Raw genomic sequence first — 15876 nt, 5'->3', positions numbered from 1 at the left:
GAACAGTGGCCGTCCCTGCACGAGTGGACTTGGGCGAAGGCGTTCACGGGCGAATTCCCACCGGAGGGAGAGTAGCTGGAGTGAAGTATTGGGCATAGTACTTTCAGGTGGATCTGGCCGAGTGGCTTCCATAAAGATGCCTCCCCCCACCATCTTCCTCGCCAGGGACCGTGGGACAGCCCGGGGAAATGGAAATGTTCTCAGGGCTCGGATCCTCCTTTGGTCTGGCGGCGCCGGCTCGGCCAGTGGCGTGTCGCTTATCTTTTGGCGAACCTGCCCATCTATAGCATCACCATTTCTGTTTTGCTTGTTTTTCCTATCAGAGTGTTGGGTTTTTGTCGTTTATTTGTAAGAGCCGACCGTATAGGGTACACTGTTGATGCATTTTGTCCGTTGTCGATGCAAGGACACCCTCACGGGCACGCGTTTAGGGACCCCTAGGGAGGCTGGAGCCAGGCTGGGGGAGGGCGCCCGGGCCCCCAGTGGGCCCCAGGCCCCGTCTTCCCCCAAGGCCGGTAGTGTTATCACTGCCTCTGACGGAGAAGGACACTGATCGTGAGCAGCACGTCCAGCCGGCGCTCCAGCGGATGCGTGCGGGAGCCGTGACCGAACCGGGCCTGCGCCGGGCGCCCGCATCCCGCCCACTAACCAGCAGCCCGGGCTCGCCCGCAGCCCAGTAGCTGTGAACACGCCCTCCCGCGCGCGGGCCGCGGGACCAAGGCCGGAGAACCGGAGAGCCAGCGCGGCGGGGCGGGGCCGGGGGCGGGGCCGACCGCGGGCGGAGCGCCGGGCGCAAGGCATCGTGGGACCGGAAGTGGGGCTCACGCGGCGGCGTGGCGGCCTGGCAGCTATGGCAGCGGCGCGGGGCCGCAAGCGGTGCGTCGAGGGGCTGGGGACCGGTGCCCGTATCCGCGGGGGTCCCTCCGTGCGCCACGGCAGCGGGGCCGGGGCACCCCGGGTTGGCGGGGAGTCGTGACCCCGGTGTCGTGGCCCGCAGGCGCCTGGCGGAGCTGACGGTGGATGAGTTCCTGGCCTCGGGCTTTGATTCCGAGTCTGAGTCGGAGCCCGAAGGAGCCGCGGAAGCTGAGGCGCGGGTGGCGCGCGGAGCCTCCGGGATCCCGGGTGGGCCGGCGGGGAGCGCACGGAGCCTCGGGTGAGTCGGGAGGCGTAGGGGCCGTGGGCAGGAGGGGAAACAGCGGAGCCGGGGCGCCCGTGGCCGTGTTAAGGGGAGGGGAGAAGCTCCTTTAAGGAGCTGCACGTGGGGCAAAGCCCTGAGAGGGGCCAGGCCTGGCGCGGCAGTGAGTGGGGCTCTGGCTGGCAGGAGGCAGGAGGGGCGGCGGCGGCGGCGGCGGGGCGGGGGACGACGACGACCTGGAGAGGTGGTGCTGGGGCCCTGGCCGCGCGGCTCGGTCGGTTGAGTTTGTGGGTAGGGAGCGCAGCGGCCGCAGGTTTGAACTCCGGTCGGGGCGCGGGTCCAGGCAGTGGGTTCAGTCCCCCGTCGGGTGCGTGCGGGAGACAACCGACCGATGTGTCTCTCTGGCATCGGTGGCTCTCCGCCCCCTGCTCTCTCCGAAAAAACAACAAAGAAATGCCCTTGGGGAGGATTCAGAGGGAAGGATGTGCTAGTGGAATGGGAAGCCACTGCCGGGGTTTGAGCAGCGAAGCGAGAACTGGTGACGGGTAACGGGAGGGTTGCCGGGGGAGCTGTGTTAGGAACAGGCTGCGGGTGACAAGCACGGGGGGGGGGGGGGGGGTAGTGACAGCCGAGAGGCGGTGCTAGTTTGAGAGGAGGCCACGCTTACCCCCCCGCCTGGGGTCTGGGGAGGCGGCGCTCCCCACCACGGAGAGTCTGCGCCCCCCCCGGGTGCAGTGTTGCCTCGGTGGGCCGTGGTGAGCGGCGGGCGCAGAGAGCGGAGGCTGGTGGCGAGGGGGTCTGCCGAGAACCTGCCCCGCCCTCGCTGGCAGCAGCGGCTGTGGAGGGAACAGGTGAAGCCCCCGTCTTCCCAGAGGAGGCCATCAAGCCCTGCCCGCCCCGGCATGCATGGCTCTGCCTGCCTGTCCGACCTGATAGCTGACCCCCACCTTCTCAGCCGGCGCAAAGGCCGCGCGTCTGAGCACAAGGACCAGCTTTCTCGGCTGAAGGACAAAGACCCCGAGTTCTACAAGTTCCTGCAGGAGAACGACCAGAGCCTGCTCAACTTCAGCGACTCGGACAGCTCCGAGGGGGAGGAGCCGCAGCTCCACCGCCCACCAGATGCCCTGGAGGTGCGGCCGGCCTGGGTGGAGCCAGCGGGGCAGGGGGCCAGGGCTCGCTAGCTCCTGGGCTCTGCCTCCTGCTCAGGCCTGGCCCTCTGTGTCTGCTGCAGGAAGCGAGCGAGGAGGAAGGGGAGGAGGACGAGGACGGGGTCTCCGGAGGACCGAGGGGGAAGAAGAGGCACTCTCTCCCTGTGACCCTCGCCATGGTGGAGAGATGGAAGCAGGCCGCAAAAGTGAGACTCGGCCCGGGATGAGCCCCAGGGCACGCTCCCCCGTCACCCCTCTCGCTGGCCGGGGCCGTGCCGACTGCAGGACCCTCCTCGGAGCAGCGGCACTGGAGTCCTGTCGGCACGAAGAGCCTCGCTCGGCTCTCCCTCGCGCCGGGGGGCCCTGGGCTTCTGCGTCCGCTCCTTCCCTCGGAGCCAGCAGGGCTCTCTTGGTCCTTCGCCCCCGGCCCCCTTTCCGGCTTCTTGCTCCTCGAAGTCTTGTGGGGAGGGTGTGACCTCTGTGCCTTCTCCCGGGCGTCTTGCCATGGTGTCTGTCCGGGGGAAGGCGGGACAGAGAGCACCCTGGACCCTCAGCTTTTCTCCCATGGCCTTTGAGCGGGCTCCATGCCCACTCAGGAGGACCCTGTCTTTTTATTCCCGGCACCTGGCAAGGGGTGCCCTCCTCTCTCTCCTAGGGCCGGCTCTGGGGGCCCTGGTCTACCCCCCCCCCCCCCCCCCCCGCCGCCCCATCTAGCACAGTGGGCGGCCCCCACAGCACTCTGGGTTCTGTCGCCCCTGCAGCAGCGCCTCACTCCCAAGCTGTTCCATGAGGTCGTGCAGGCGTTCCGGGCAGCTGTGGCCACCACCCAGGGCGACCAGGACGGGGCTGAGGCCAGCAAATTCCAGGTCACAGACAGTGCTGGTGAGCTGGGGCCAGGGGAGCAGGGGCACAGTCTCCCGGTCCCACGTCCTGGCCTGAGAGCGGCACCTGCGGCCCCTCGTTGCAGTGTTCAACATGCTGGTCACCTTCTGCGTCAGAGACCTCTTGGGCTGTCTCCAGAAGCTTCTCTTTGGAAAAGCTCCCAAGGACAGCAGCAGGTGAGAGGGGCTGGGGCTGGGGCTGGGAGGGGGCTGGGGGCACCGCAGTGGGGCAGGCAGAGGCCCTTAAGGCTTGTGTGGGCCGAGGGAAGCCTGGCTGCAGGGGCGGTTAGCGGCGTCCGGGGGAGACGTCGGGCCCCCCGGGGCTGCCGCAGCCGTGCGTGCTCTCCGGCCCGCTGTGGTGCCTGCTCCGCCTCAGGCGTCGGGCTGGGCCACTCCTGAGAGGGTCTTCCCACAGGGCCACGCTCCCGTGTGCCATGTGCGTGGATGGAGCGTGCCTCGGGGCACACGCGTGTGTAAGCTGGGGGTGTCTGAACTTCGGGTCTCATGAGGGTGGGGCGTGTGTGGTCCCTGCAGGTTGCCGCAGCCGTCCAGTAGCCCGCTGTGGGGGAAGCTCCGGCTGGATGTCAAGGCTTACCTGAGCTCAGTCACACAGGTGTGGTTCCGGTGGGAGAGGGCCTGCCGGGTCGCCGGGGCCTGGCCACGTGCAGTTTCTCGGGGTGAGTAGGTTCAGCCACGCTGACTGGCTCTCTGGCTTCCGCAGCTGGTGGCCTGCGTGGCGGAGGCGACGGTGGCGGCGGCCCTTCTGCAGCACGTTGGCAGCTCCGTGCCCTACTTCCTGACCTTCCCCAAGCAGTGCCGCATGCTGCTCAAGGTGGGCAGGGCACCCGGAGGGGTGGTTGGGTTCTCAGGCTCACCCTCAGATGCCCCATCCTGCTGGTGTCTTTCCCAGGCAGCGTGGCCCAGTCCCGTGAGAATAGGCTCTAAGCTGGGGCTGCTTCCCAGCAGTTCCCACAGGAGCCTCTGGCTGGACCGGGGGAGGCCACGGCTGGCCTTGACCTCTCGCTCTCTGCAGCGGATGGTGGTCCTGTGGAGCACAGGTGAAGAGACCCTTCGAGTGCTGGCCTTCCTGGTCCTCGTCCGAGTCTGCCGGCACAAGAAAGACACCTTCCTGAGCCCCGTCCTGAAGGTAGTGTGGGCCGGCAGCTGCCACCTGTGCTGCCCAGCACATGTCCACCGGGGGCGGGGTGGACGCCTCAGCCTGAGGGCCGGCAGGCTGCCTTGGCGGCCAGCACACCCTCCGCGCCCCACCAGGATGGGACTGCAGGCAGACCCAGGCCCTTGTCACGGGTCCCTCCCTGAGGAGTGGGGCACGGCGCACTCCTCATGGACTGCAGCACACAGCTGTCCCCGCAGGGGGTGAGGACCGGGACCCTGGTGCCCGGCTCCAAACTGTGGGTGGCCTGAGCTGGGTGGGACCTTCTGGCTTCCAGGCCTGCGGCAGAGCCTCCGCCTTCCCAGTCCCTCCGCGGTCCCTGCTGGTTCCCGAAGGTGTTCGTGCCGGAGCTTGCCCTCCCCCTCAGCTCCAGGCCCTCCCTCTGGCCACGGGCTCGGCCCGAGAGGTTGGTGGGCGCACCACCACGGGGAGGCCGAGCCGCAGCTGGCCCGGGCCAGGGTGTGCAGCGGGTGTGGCCAGGCTGTGGTTCCGAGAGGCCTGAGCGGCTCCCGGGGAAGGGCCCGTGCCTGGCAGCGGGGCCTCGGGGCTTAGGCAGCAGCAACTGTGTCCCGGCAGCAAATGTACATCACCTACGTGAGGAACTGCAAGTTCACCTCGCCCAGCACCCTGCCCCTCATCAGCTTCATGCAGCGGACGCTGACCGAGCTGCTGGCCCTGGACCCCGGTGTCGCCTACCAGCACGCCTTCCTCTACATCCGCCAGCTCGCCATCCACCTGCGCAACGCCATGACCACTCGCAAGAAGGTGTGTGGCGGGGCGGGGGGCCGAGCAGCCCAGGAGCCCGAACCAAGGGCCTGGGGCCTCCTGGAAGAGACAGCCCAGCACCTCGGTGGGGTCGGAGTCCTCGCTGGGGGCCCAGGAGGGGCCCGGTGCTGCTGCCCGCCAGCACCTGTGCGTCGGGGGAGGGCCCCTGGGGAGCGGGGCTGACCCGGGCGACCCTGTGCAGGAGACGTACCAGTCCGTGTACAACTGGCAGTTCGTGCACTGCCTGCAGCTGTGGTGCCGCGTCCTCAGCACCATCTGCCCCAGCGACGCCCTCCAGCCCCTGGTCTACCCCCTCGCCCAGGTTGTCCTCGGCTGCATCAAGTGAGTGGGGGCGGAGCTGACAGGGCGGGGCTCCACGGTCGGCCGGGGGCGGTTGCAGCGCTGTTCTGGAGGGCCTGGGGCGTGGGCTCCTTCTCCGGGTGGCAGGGCCTCCAGCCGGAGGCCGAGGTTGTGCCTTGGTGACGCGGTGATGTCTGAGGTTGCAGTGGCCTCGTGCCCCCTGGGGTGGTGGGTGGAGGGGCGAGTGTGGTGCGGAGGGCATTTGGCTTTCCTCACGGGGTCCTGGGGCAGAGCAGGTCCCGTCTGGGGCGGGGCCGGCTGTGGCTGCCTCAGCCTCAGCGGGGAGTGGAGGAGCCGCCTGCAGCCGGCAGCTGTTGGCCAGCAGGGGGCAGCCCTGTCCCCTGGAGGGTGGGCCCCGAGAGCAGGGGCCCCCCACACAGACAGCATAAATGAACCCAGGTTAAAGCTGCTGGGTCTCCCCCGAGCCCCGCAGCTGAGCAAGGAGGCGGGTCCTGAAGGCCTGGTGTCCTGCCCTGTTCTCGGGAACCTGGTGGGGCAGGCACGGCCTCGGGCCCCAAGACAGGAGGGGGGGGTGTGGCTGCGGAGGCCAGGGCTCCACGGAGAGGGGAGGGCAACAGCAGGAGGGTGAAGCAGGTGCGCGGGGTCCCTGAGGCTGGGCCTGCTCTCCCTCCGCCGTCTCACCCCACCCTCCCGCCCCCAGGCTGGTCCCCACTGCGCGCTTCTACCCGCTGCGCATGCACTGCGTGCGCGCCCTGACGCTGCTCGCCGAGGGCACCGGCACCTTCATCCCCGTGCTGCCCTTCATCCTCGAGGTGAGCGGTGGGCCTGGGGGGCGGGGCTCCACCCACACCACGTGGGGGTGTGAGGCTGCCCCGGCCGGTGGCTCGCCTTGGTTGGTGGGAGCGGCGGTGAGGGCCAGGAAGCCGTCCCGTAACGTACGTCACCTACGTGAGGAGGCGGGCCTGGGGCGCAGGTCTGGGGCGTCTGCGCAGGGCGAGGGCGAGCGGGAGGTGGGGCCAGAGTTCCAGGGCTGAGTCCGAGGCTGCGTCCGCCCTCGGCACGTCCCCGTGCGCGCGCACCCGTGTGCGTCTGTGTGTTCTCACGCTCACACAGCTCGGGTGGGGGGAGAAGGGCTATGGTCCGAAATGCAGAGACCCACTGACAGGCCCGACCCAGGAAACTCAGGGGAACCCCCCCCCCCCCCGCGCCGCAGCAGAGGCACCTTTGTGCTGCCCACCAGGCAGCTCAGAGCTGTGCCGCAGGCAGCGGGGCCGCGTGGTGGCCCCGGAGCACCGGTGGCCCCAGTGGCAGGCAGGGAGCCCCAGGGACCTTCTTGCCCAGCGCCCTGAGGCAGGGTGGCACAGGCTTGTGCTTGCAGAGGGACGCCTGCCAAGCTCTACTGACCAGGCCTGAGTCCCGCCTGTGGCGGGCTCTGGACCTCTGTCTGCTGCCCCCTCTCTCTGTCCACGGTCTCGCCTGGCCTCTTCTCCTGCGTCTCGTGGGCACTGAGCCCAGCCTCAGCTCGGGGCAGCTGACCCCCGCACGCCCTCTCACCCGGGGGTGCAGCCCTCTCCCCTCCGGAGCCAGCAGGCCGCGGAGGCGGCAGTCGAGCTTCCCGCCTCCAGGGAGCTGCGGCCCACCCTCCCCTGGGTGGTGGGGAAGGGGGTTGAGAGCCGCTCTGTGTGCGAGGTCAGGCACCCGCGGGCTGAGCCCCCGGGGCCCCGTCTGTCGACACCACTGTCTCGGCAGCTTCTCGCCTGGAGCGGACCTGACCTCAGCTCCGAGCCTCCCATCCGGAGCGCCTCCCGTCCCCCTCGGGGGCTCACCGTGGACCTCCCCCTCTGGGGGTCACGGGGGAAGTGCGTGGCTCAGAGGCCAGGCACCCACTCAGTTCCATGGGCTGCCTGTCGCCTCCAGACCGGGAGGAGGCCTCCTCCCGGAGGCCACGGGCAGTACCCACAGCACGGACCGCGGTCTCCGTAGCAGATGTGGGAGGCAGGGGCAGTGTTGCTCCAGGGGCTGCAGCCCCAGGCCTCGGGGCTGTGGGCGTGGGTGAGGGTGGTGCGTGACAGTGGTCCCACCCGGGAGGGACTCTTCGTCTCCAGGCACACACGTCCTGGGGGCTCTGGCCCGGTGTTCAGGAGGGTTGCTGGCAGTGTGGGTACCGGCGTTCCTGGTCCTGCCCATTGGCCGGGGCCCCACTCCAGGAGGGAGGGGCTCCCCTGGGGCACCAGGGCTCTGGACAAGCAGACTCCCAGGGCGGGCTGTCTGGGGGGCTGCAGGTCTGGCGCTGCATTGCCCCCGTCCCTGCTCTCACGCTGGGGCTTCAGGGACTGGGGCAGAGGTGGGGCAGCGCAGCGGGCGTGGGGGCTGCCGCCGGGGCTGACACAGGCACGGCGGGTGCAGGTTTTCCAGCAGGTCGACTTCAACAGGAAGCCAGGGCGCATGAGCTCCAAGCCCATCAACTTTGCTGTGATCCTGAAGCTGTCCAAGGTCAACCTGCAGGAGAAGGCTTACCGGGTGAGGCTGGCATCCTGGCTTCCAGGCGGGGGCCTAGGGGAGGCGCTGGGTGAGCAGGACGTCTGAGGGCACTGAGGTCGGCGTGCAGGGTGGCCGTGGAGGCGAGGTGCTTGTGGGCCAGGGGAGCTCGCCACCCTGTGGAGCTTCCCCACACACCCTTGTGGGCGCCCGGAGTCGGGGAGCCAACACCCGTGGGCCCCAGCCCCGGCGACCTGAGAGTATGGCTTCCAGGGAGGTGGTGGGGTCCCGGCCTCGGGTCCCCGCCCTGGCAGGGAGTTGACGCGCTGCCCTGAAATGGAAGCCTCTGAATGCCCGTGCCCGCTGCCTTGTCCCCCGCCCGTGCGCAGGACGGCCTGGTGGAGCAGCTCTACGACCTCACCCTCGAGCACCTGCACAGCCAGGCCCACAGCATCGCCTTCCCCGAGCTGGCGCTGCCCGCCGTCCTGCAGGTGCGTGCTGCTGCCCACTCCCGGCCCCTGCCCGCAGCCCTCCGCGGCCGGTGGCGAGGCAGACCGGGCTGTGCGAATGGCCTCGGCCCCCGCTTGCCCAGGGGCCCTGGGAAGGCAGCCTGTCTCAGCCCGAGAGCCAGTGGTGGTGCCTGGCCCACGCTGCCCTCCCCCGGGCCGTGCTGTGGGGACCCACGCACGGGGGCTCCCGGAGGACCCCGGCCCTGGATCAGCTGATGTCCCGACTGAGTGCTTCCCCAGGTGGTCCTGGGGGCGGTGCACAGGTCGGGCCGTCTCAGCCGCTTCAGCTTTCCTTTGGACGACCCTGGGGGACATCCTTCCCCTCCGAAGCCCCTGCTGGGTCCGCCCTTCGGGGTCCACTGGCTCTCACCTGGGTGTTCCCCATCTCGGGGAGGCCTGGGCCTCGTGGGAGGGGCACTGCCTGTCTCTGCGCGGCCTTTTGTGGGGAGGGCTGCTCACACCCAGCTGCCCGTGGCTCAGAGGCCCGTCCAGACCCTGGCGCATGTGTGCAGACCTGTTGCCGGGCTCCAGGTCCCAGGGATCAGCAAGCTATTTTGGTGAAGAGCCAGGTTGTATTTTAGGCTTTGCAGTCCTGTGGTTTCCACGCGTCAAACTCAGGGCACATGCCCTGAGGCTCCACATGCACACACACCCCCGCCCAGTCAGCACACGTGGGGTGCGCCCTGGCGCTGGCGCAGAGGCCCTGTGTGGAGCCGGCTGAGCCCCCCTTCCTCCTGCAGCTGAAGTCCTTCCTCCGGGAGTGCAAGGTGGCCAACTACTGCCGGCAGGTGCGCCAGCTGCTCGAGAAGGTGCAGGAGAACTCCGAGTACATCTGCAGCCTCCGCCAGCGGGCCTCCTTCGGCGTGGCCGACCGGCAGGCCGTGGTCAGTGGCAAGGGCACTGGCCAGTGTGGGGCCGGGGTTCGGGGCTCGCCCGGGCGGGATGTGACCCAGCCCTCCCCCCCGAACAGGATGCCTGGGAGCAGCAGGCCCGCAAGGAGGGCACCCCGCTCGCCAAGTACTACAGCCAGTGGCGGAAGCTGAGGGACCGCGAGATCCAGCTGGAGATCAGTGGCAAAGAGCGGGTGCGGGCTGGCGGGGTGTTGGGGCCCGGGCGCACCTGGCGCGTTCTTCCGGGAGGGGGACCTGGCCCCTCGGCTGCAGCTTGGAGATGGGCTGGGAGGGGCTGCTGGGGGTATGTGCGAGGGCGGTTGGGGCTGCGGCTGCTCTCAAGGATGTGGCTGTGACTTGGATGGCACTCGAAGGCCTGCCCTTGGCTGGGGTTTTGTGTGGGGTGAGGGGAAGGGACTAAGACAGGGAGTTTGGTGGAAACTGTCGCTGGGGAGGGGACCTCAGCTGCACACTGGGGCTCCCCGCACCACCTCACCTGCTGCTCCTGTTCTGGGGCCTTCCAGCTGGAAGACCTGAACTTCCCCGAGATAAAGCGGCGGAAGCTGGGGGACAGGAAGGAGGAGGACAGGGTTGAATTCAAGGACCTCTTTGACCTGGACAGTGACGAGGATGAAGCTGCAGACTTCTCAGAGCGAGGTGGGGGCCGAGAGGCTGGGCAGGCTGGCCTGGAAGGGGTCCCTTGCACCTCCAGGAGCCGAAGGAGGGGCACCCACTCCCACCTCAGCTCCCGTTGGCCACTTTGCTTGCTTTGATGTGGGACCTCCTGCAACGGGAAGCGTGTCCCCGGGCCTTCCCCCACCCTTCCCAGGGCAGATCTGAGTCCTCTCCACGCGAGGCCGGGGGCAGGGCTGGGATCCCAGCTGTTTCCCCCATGCATGTGCTGGTGGCCCCGTCCCACAGGCCCTTCCCCTTGGTCCCCAGGTGCATCCGGCTCCCCTGGAGCTCAGCAGGAGGTAGAGGAGGATGAAGACAACAGCAGCAGCACCAGCAGCCGAGAAGAGGCCAGCAGCTCAGAGGGTGAGGGGTCCTGGGGTGGGGGTGCTGTGTTTGTGGGGCCCAGGGCGCCTCCCTGGGGGAGGCCAGGCCAGCTGCTCCGTCCTGCTGGCTCTGGAAACCAGCAGCAGCGGCACCGATAAATTAATTAGTGTTGATTAATTAGTGATGAGTAACCCCCAAGGCCAGCTTCTTCCTGATAAAGCAGAATTTATGGAGCCTGCATGTCTCCCTGCAGATGGAGGCCCAGATGAAGAGGCGGGGCTGGCCCCCCGGGAGCTGTGGCGGCTGCTGGCCCAGGGGCCGGAGGACGAGCTGCAGGACCTACAGCTCTCAGAGGAGGACTGAGGGCCACTGCCCGGGGCTGCCGGCCTGCCCTCCCCATCTCTGCCATGGGCCTGCAGCTGCCCAGAGGCCTTGGGTCGGTGCCTGTACAGGGGAAGGACAGCAGATCCTGGATGGAGCTTTATTTTTACAACGTAAAAGACCAGACAGTATTGAGCGCTGTGCTGATCCCTGAAGTGGCGTCCTTGGGGACTGACACCTGCACTGTGGAGCCCGCCCACTGCGGCCCCCGGGGCGGCACGTCCCTCTGGCCTGCGGTCAGGGTGCTGGAAACCCTCCCCACGGCCCCAGGTCCAGAGGGAGCCGGGCCGGGGCCAGCACAGCCGCCCGTCTTTGGTTTCTCTGCGGCGCCCGGGCTTGGATCCTGCACCAGGCCCTGCCGTCACCCCCCGAGTCTTTGGAAACACGTTCCTTTCCTCTTGAGTCATGTGTTTCCCTTTCAAAGTTTCTGTGTTTTTGCTTCCAAAACCAAAGGAAAATAAGCTGTGGGGGAGGAGCCTCTGCTTGGCAGCAGCTGGCACTGATAGGCAGGGGGCCTGCGCAGCCCACCCCCCGACTCAGCACAGAGGCTGGGAGGGGTCCATGGGCCCTGGGAGCAGAGCCATTGCCCCGTTCTCTGGCTCAGGTGAGGCTTGGCCAGCAGGGGGGTGCCCTGCCCCGTAGGGCGAGGGTGCCACTGCTGGGGACGGGGGCTGCTCCCCTGAGGTGGGCTCCCGCTCCAGGGCCCGAAGGGCTGGTGGCTGCAGCGGCAAAGCCACAGGGAAGCTGGCCATGTAGAAGACTCTGCCCAGGCGCTTGGCCACCTGCAGAGAGACGGGCCTGGGTGGGGGTCTGCAGCCCGGAAGCACCGAGGCCTGCCTGTCCCTTGTGGAGGCTGCCCCCCTTCCCTGTGGCACTCACCTGCGCTCGGATTTTGAGGGCGGGCCCCAGCTTCAGCCCCATGGTGGTGAGGAGGTGCTCCTCCGTCAGCAGGGGCAGGGTCTCCCCGTCGATGCCCTGCTCTCTGAAGACCTGGCGTGGGGTGGGCGCCTGTCAGGGCCTGAGTGCCGGGCTGCGCCGCCCGCCCTGTGGGGTCGGCCCCTGGCCCAGCCGCAGCCGGTGTGGGCTGGCTGCCCAGAGGCCAGAGGCGCAAGGGGTTGCCCGTGCAGCTTGAGGGGGGTGCGTGCCCGGTGGGAGACCCAGCACTGACGTGGGGGTGGGGCCATGCAGCAATGCCCCCCACCCTCTGAGGAGAGGGCATTGTGGTGAGGGGCACTTGGGGCCTCGTTGAGCCGGTGTCCCCCTCACCGGTGCGTACTCCCCGCAGCCGGACAGGCTGCCCACGAAGCTGCAGACGTCGTCCACGGTCCACTTGCTGACGTCCTCGGGGGCCACGGCCTCCTCCCCCTCCGAGAAGAGTCCCCCCGGGGTGCCTGGTTGGGAGCGGGTGTTACCGTCACCGGGACTCGGGGCCTCTTCCGAGGCTCCTGCCCGGCTGCTGACCTTGGTCCTTGACAGCTGTCGGCCCATGACTAAGGGGGTTTCCCTCCCCTGGGCAGCCTGAGCGGGAGTGGGGGCGTGGGTCTCCCACCCCCACGGAGGGATCCGAAGCATGGGGGGTGCCCACCTGTGTGGAAGTAGGGGCCGACGTAGGGCAAGCCCAGGGGCAGTGGAGGGGGCAGCATGGACCCTGAGAGAAGCCCCTTCCCCTCTGAGCTGGCCCCTCCAGTCAGGGCTGGGCCGGGGGCGGGGCCCTGGCCCCCAACAGCGGCCGTCTCGAGATCCTCTCCGTCGGAGTCTTTGGGGGGCTCATCTTCAGAGCCATCTTGCGCCCAGAGGCCAGTCCCAGCAGGCTCCTTGGGCTCACTGGGCGGGGCTGAGGCAGGGCTGGAGCCCCCCTTTCGAGGGGCTCGGCGGGAGGGCTCCCGGGGCGGGGTGGGGGGCCCGGGGCCCGGCGGTCCCTGTGGCGGCAGACCCAGCGCCGGCGCGGAGCTGTGTCTCAGCACCAGCAGGGCCCCGCGCCGCTGCGGCTCCTCGGCGCCGCTGGGCGGGCGCAGCGTGGCCTCCGGCGCCAGCAGCTGCGGCCGGGGTGCGCTCTCCAGTTCCTTGTGACGCAGCAGCTCCGCCGACAGCTCCAGCCTGGACCGGCACGCAGGGGACACAGGGTCAGCCGGCTCCGCGGTGCCGCCGCCTCCCCCTCCGGTCACCGTATCACCTACCGGGCCAGGTTCTGCTTCCGCAGGAGCTCCTGCTGCCGGGCGAGCATCTCCGCCTGGGCAGGGGGCAGGAAGCCGAAACCTGGGGGGGAGGGGACAGACCACAAAGCCAGGTGGCCCAGTGGTCCAACACCACCCAAGCGCCCCCTCCCCTTGGCAGGAGCGGGTCCTACGGGAACGCTCGTGGGCGCCAGCCAGACACAGGCAAACCCGAGGTGACCCCCCCGCACGCATGCGATTCCCAGGACACAAAGAGCTCGATCACCGCCCACTCCTCACCTGGGGTCTGGCACAGAGCCGAGGGCACCCCCAAAAAGGGAGGCCTGAGGTGGGGGCCCAGGGCGATGTGCGGGGCATTCTGGGACGACAGCAAGGGGGCCGGCTGTGACAGCTCCCTGTGGACAGCAGGGGGGTGAGCGCCGCGCGCCCCCTCCATTCCCGGAACCGCCCGCCCCGCCCCCCGGCCCCCACTCCGGCCGCCACAGCTAATTGCCGGCCCCGCGGGCGGTCGAAGCGCCGCTCGTTCAGCTTCGGGTCGAGCACCGCCCCCGCCCGCCTCCCCCCCCTCCGGCCCCCGCTGGCGGCGCCAATTAATCTCGGCGGCGGCGCGGAGGCGCTGACCCGGCGGGCGGCGGCGACTGCAGCGGTAATTACTGCGGGGCGCGCCGGGACCCCCGCCTCCCCGTCTACCCCGGACCCGGCGCGGCCGGGGGCGGGGCGCAATTAGCTGCGATCCGGGAAGCGGCTGCAGACAGCGCTCTGAGGCGGGGGTCGCGGCGTTGCTGGGGGACGGGGGACGTGCTGTGGCGGCCGGCAGCTCAGGCGGAGAGCCGTTGCAGCTCTTCCAGCCCCTAACTCGCTCACTCCTCGGCCTCGGCGGATCTACCAGTTCCCCCGCCCCTTCGTGGGGTCTCCTGGCCGCGACAGGCCGGTCCGTGCCGCCTGAAGGCTCTCGAGTCTGAATGGGAGCTGCTGGGGGCAGGGGCCTCTGACCTTCGGTTTCCAGGCCTCTGGCCGCTGCCCTCTTCTGCGCCCTCTCTACCCCCCTCTCCATGGACTCCCCTAGTCTGCACCAACCACCCTCACCTACCTGTGGGAGAAGCAAAGCCCTCGGCTGTCTCGGGCACCTGGATTCAGCGGGCCCCACGGCTACTCCGTGAAAAGGGAATCTTGCCCCTAACACTCCAGCCAGAGGGCAAGTCACCTCCAGGCATTCCACCCCAGGACTCTTTCCCTGGGCCTCTGCCCAGCTCAGTGGGAGAGTCAGGTCTCTTCTGCACTGCAGGCCACGGCCCAAGGCCGGCCCAGGTGGCACCCACAGGGCTGTGGCTGGGGTGGGAGCCGGGAGTGTGAGGTCAGCACGGCTGACCAGTGTGGGCTTGACCTGCAGAGGCCAGGCAGTGAGTGTCCACACCCCAGAAGCCAGCACAGTGACTATGGGCGCCTCTCCGAGAGGCGGGCACCCCAATACCTCTCTGAGAAAGATGGGGTGCCAGCTGGAGTGGGGCCCTCTCGGTGCTGCGCGAGGCCCTGCTTCCGACGTTGACCTGGCGTGGATGAGGGCAGGTGGGCTTCCAGGCCACTGGGGCTCCTCGCAGCTGCCGCAGCCACCTCCTGCCGGACCCTCAGGAGATCTGGAGTGGGGGAGAAGACAGCAGCAGTGACCCAAGGCCAGGCTCCCCGTGGGCTCTGACTCGCCCCACCCTGAGGCTGAGAACGCAGGGCACTGGCCGAGGGCACCGAGAAGCCCAGGACCGGCGGGAGGCCGCCCTCACACTGACGCTGCTGGTGGTTCCCTGGGACAGAGACACACAAGGCCAGAGGACACATCATGGGAGGGTGACAAGCCAGAGGACGCCCGGGTGGGGGCGGGAGGCACCCATCTGTCTTGGGAGAGGGGGCCGGGGGAGCATTGGAAAGGGATATCCGGATGCTAGTGAGCAAAATGCGATGGCAAGGAGGGGAAACCCAGCAGGCAGGGGAAGCTGGTGGTGCATGAAGGTTGATACGACAGCTCCGAAGGCGTGGGGACTAAGGCTGCGGGAGCCCCGAGCGGAGGGGGCTGGGCAGAGCGACCAGAGTCCGGGTTGGAGGCTGCCCAGGCGGCTGGCTCCGAGGCGGCAGGCGGTGCGCACTCCATCCGTGCTCTGATGCGCTCTGCTGCCCATCCGGCTCCCTCCAGCCTGCTTAGGGCCGGGCCTCCGAGTCCCCCCGCGGCCCCCCATTTGTGCAGGCCCCCGCCGCCGCCTGTTTATAAATTAATTACCCGAAAAGCGGAGGTGGGTCCTGCCCGGGCCGGGTGCCAGCCCGCAGAGCCCAGCCGGCGCGGCCGCCTGCATCGATCCCAGCGGGGCCCCCGCGCCCCCGCGCGCGCCGGCGGCCTAGGTTATTTACAGTCGGCTCCGCAGCGGGGGTGGCGGCGCGGGCCGTGATTGACAGCCCAGCTCCCGGCGCTGCTCCCCGGCGGCCCGCGCCCCCTCCCCCGCGCAGGCCGGCGGAGCCGGCCCCAGGCAGGGCAGGGAAAGCAATTAAAAAGGAAGATTTTTAAATTATTAACATTTGGTGAATAATTCAGGCTCTCGGTGCCTGACTGCCCTGGGGGACAGGGCCTTGTGTGAGGAGGGGGGGGAATCCTGCCCCCGCTCCCAGCGCCCCCGCACCCACCTCCATCCAGAAAAGCCAAGCTCCCTCAGACTAGGGGCTGGGGTTTGCCAGGTCGGGGTGCAGAGGGCAGGGCTCGGGAGTGTGGCCCTGCGATGGTGGGCAGGACTTCCAAGCTTCCCGGACGGGCGGGATGGGCGGATGGCCAGAGCTGTACACAGGGTGGGGAGCAGGGTGGGCCAGGGACCCAGCCTCCAGCTGCACTTCCCACTACCAGTGGGGTCCGGGTGGCCAAATCCCGGCTGCTGCTCACCCTGCCTTCCGGCCGGCTGCTCTGGGGCTGACTGCCCCATCCTCTGGGGCCTCCCTCAGGTGCCCTGGAGGTGCCTGACCCTGTCATACCCTGGAGCTGGCGTGGGA

General features: G+C 69.1%; 2 protein-coding genes across 9 annotated transcripts in view; one reads left to right on the top strand and one right to left on the bottom strand.

Moving 5' to 3' along the window:
• The first annotated feature begins 709 nt into the window (after window positions 1–709).
• NOC2L (NOC2 like nucleolar associated transcriptional repressor) lies at window positions 710–10813 on the top strand. Of its 3 annotated transcripts, none has more exons than XM_036025132.1 (19): window positions 710–876; window positions 998–1153; window positions 2087–2265; window positions 2367–2489; window positions 3045–3165; window positions 3251–3341; window positions 3699–3777; window positions 3886–3996; window positions 4198–4311; window positions 4915–5103; window positions 5306–5445; window positions 6125–6236; window positions 7831–7944; window positions 8292–8393; window positions 9152–9295; window positions 9382–9495; window positions 9826–9958; window positions 10244–10339; window positions 10554–10813. In XM_036025132.1, the coding sequence occupies exons 2-19, from the start codon at window positions 1021–1023 to the stop codon at window positions 10661–10663; spliced, it is 2205 nt and encodes a 734-aa protein (XP_035881025.1). In that variant the 5' UTR covers window positions 710–876; window positions 998–1020; the 3' UTR covers window positions 10664–10813. The 3 variants fall into 3 exon arrangements, with proteins under 3 accessions (XP_035881025.1, XP_035881024.1, XP_028369654.1); XM_036025131.1 differs by having other exon boundaries at window positions 10223–10339; XM_028513853.2 differs by having other exon boundaries at window positions 836–876; window positions 2091–2265.
• Window positions 10765–15876, bottom strand: part of SAMD11 (sterile alpha motif domain containing 11) — an 18074-nt gene continuing 12962 nt past the window's right edge. For 5 of the 6 annotated variants that reach the window (XM_036025127.1, XM_036025128.1, XM_036025125.1 and 2 more), the window contains 7 exons: window positions 14327–14489; window positions 13135–13250; window positions 12859–12937; window positions 12267–12778; window positions 11948–12072; window positions 11561–11671; window positions 10765–11463 (listed from right to left, as the gene is read on the bottom strand). In XM_036025127.1, coding sequence (XP_035881020.1) covers window positions 11218–11463; window positions 11561–11671; window positions 11948–12072; window positions 12267–12778; window positions 12859–12937; window positions 13135–13250; window positions 14327–14489 — 1352 coding nt within the window. In that variant the 3' untranslated portion in view covers window positions 10765–11217. Of the gene's footprint in view, window positions 11480–11560; window positions 11672–11947; window positions 12073–12266; window positions 12779–12858; window positions 12938–13134; window positions 13251–14326; window positions 14490–15876 lie in introns of all 6 variants that reach the window. The other variant, XM_036025129.1, reaches the window with a different exon arrangement.

Source organism: Phyllostomus discolor, chromosome 5, assembly GCF_004126475.2.
Source record: "Phyllostomus discolor isolate MPI-MPIP mPhyDis1 chromosome 5, mPhyDis1.pri.v3, whole genome shotgun sequence".
In the NCBI taxonomy this organism is placed as follows: domain Eukaryota; kingdom Metazoa; phylum Chordata; class Mammalia; order Chiroptera; family Phyllostomidae; genus Phyllostomus; species Phyllostomus discolor.
The sequence above is the reverse complement of the archived record's forward strand: the minus strand, read 5'-3'. Positions and strand labels throughout refer to the sequence as shown.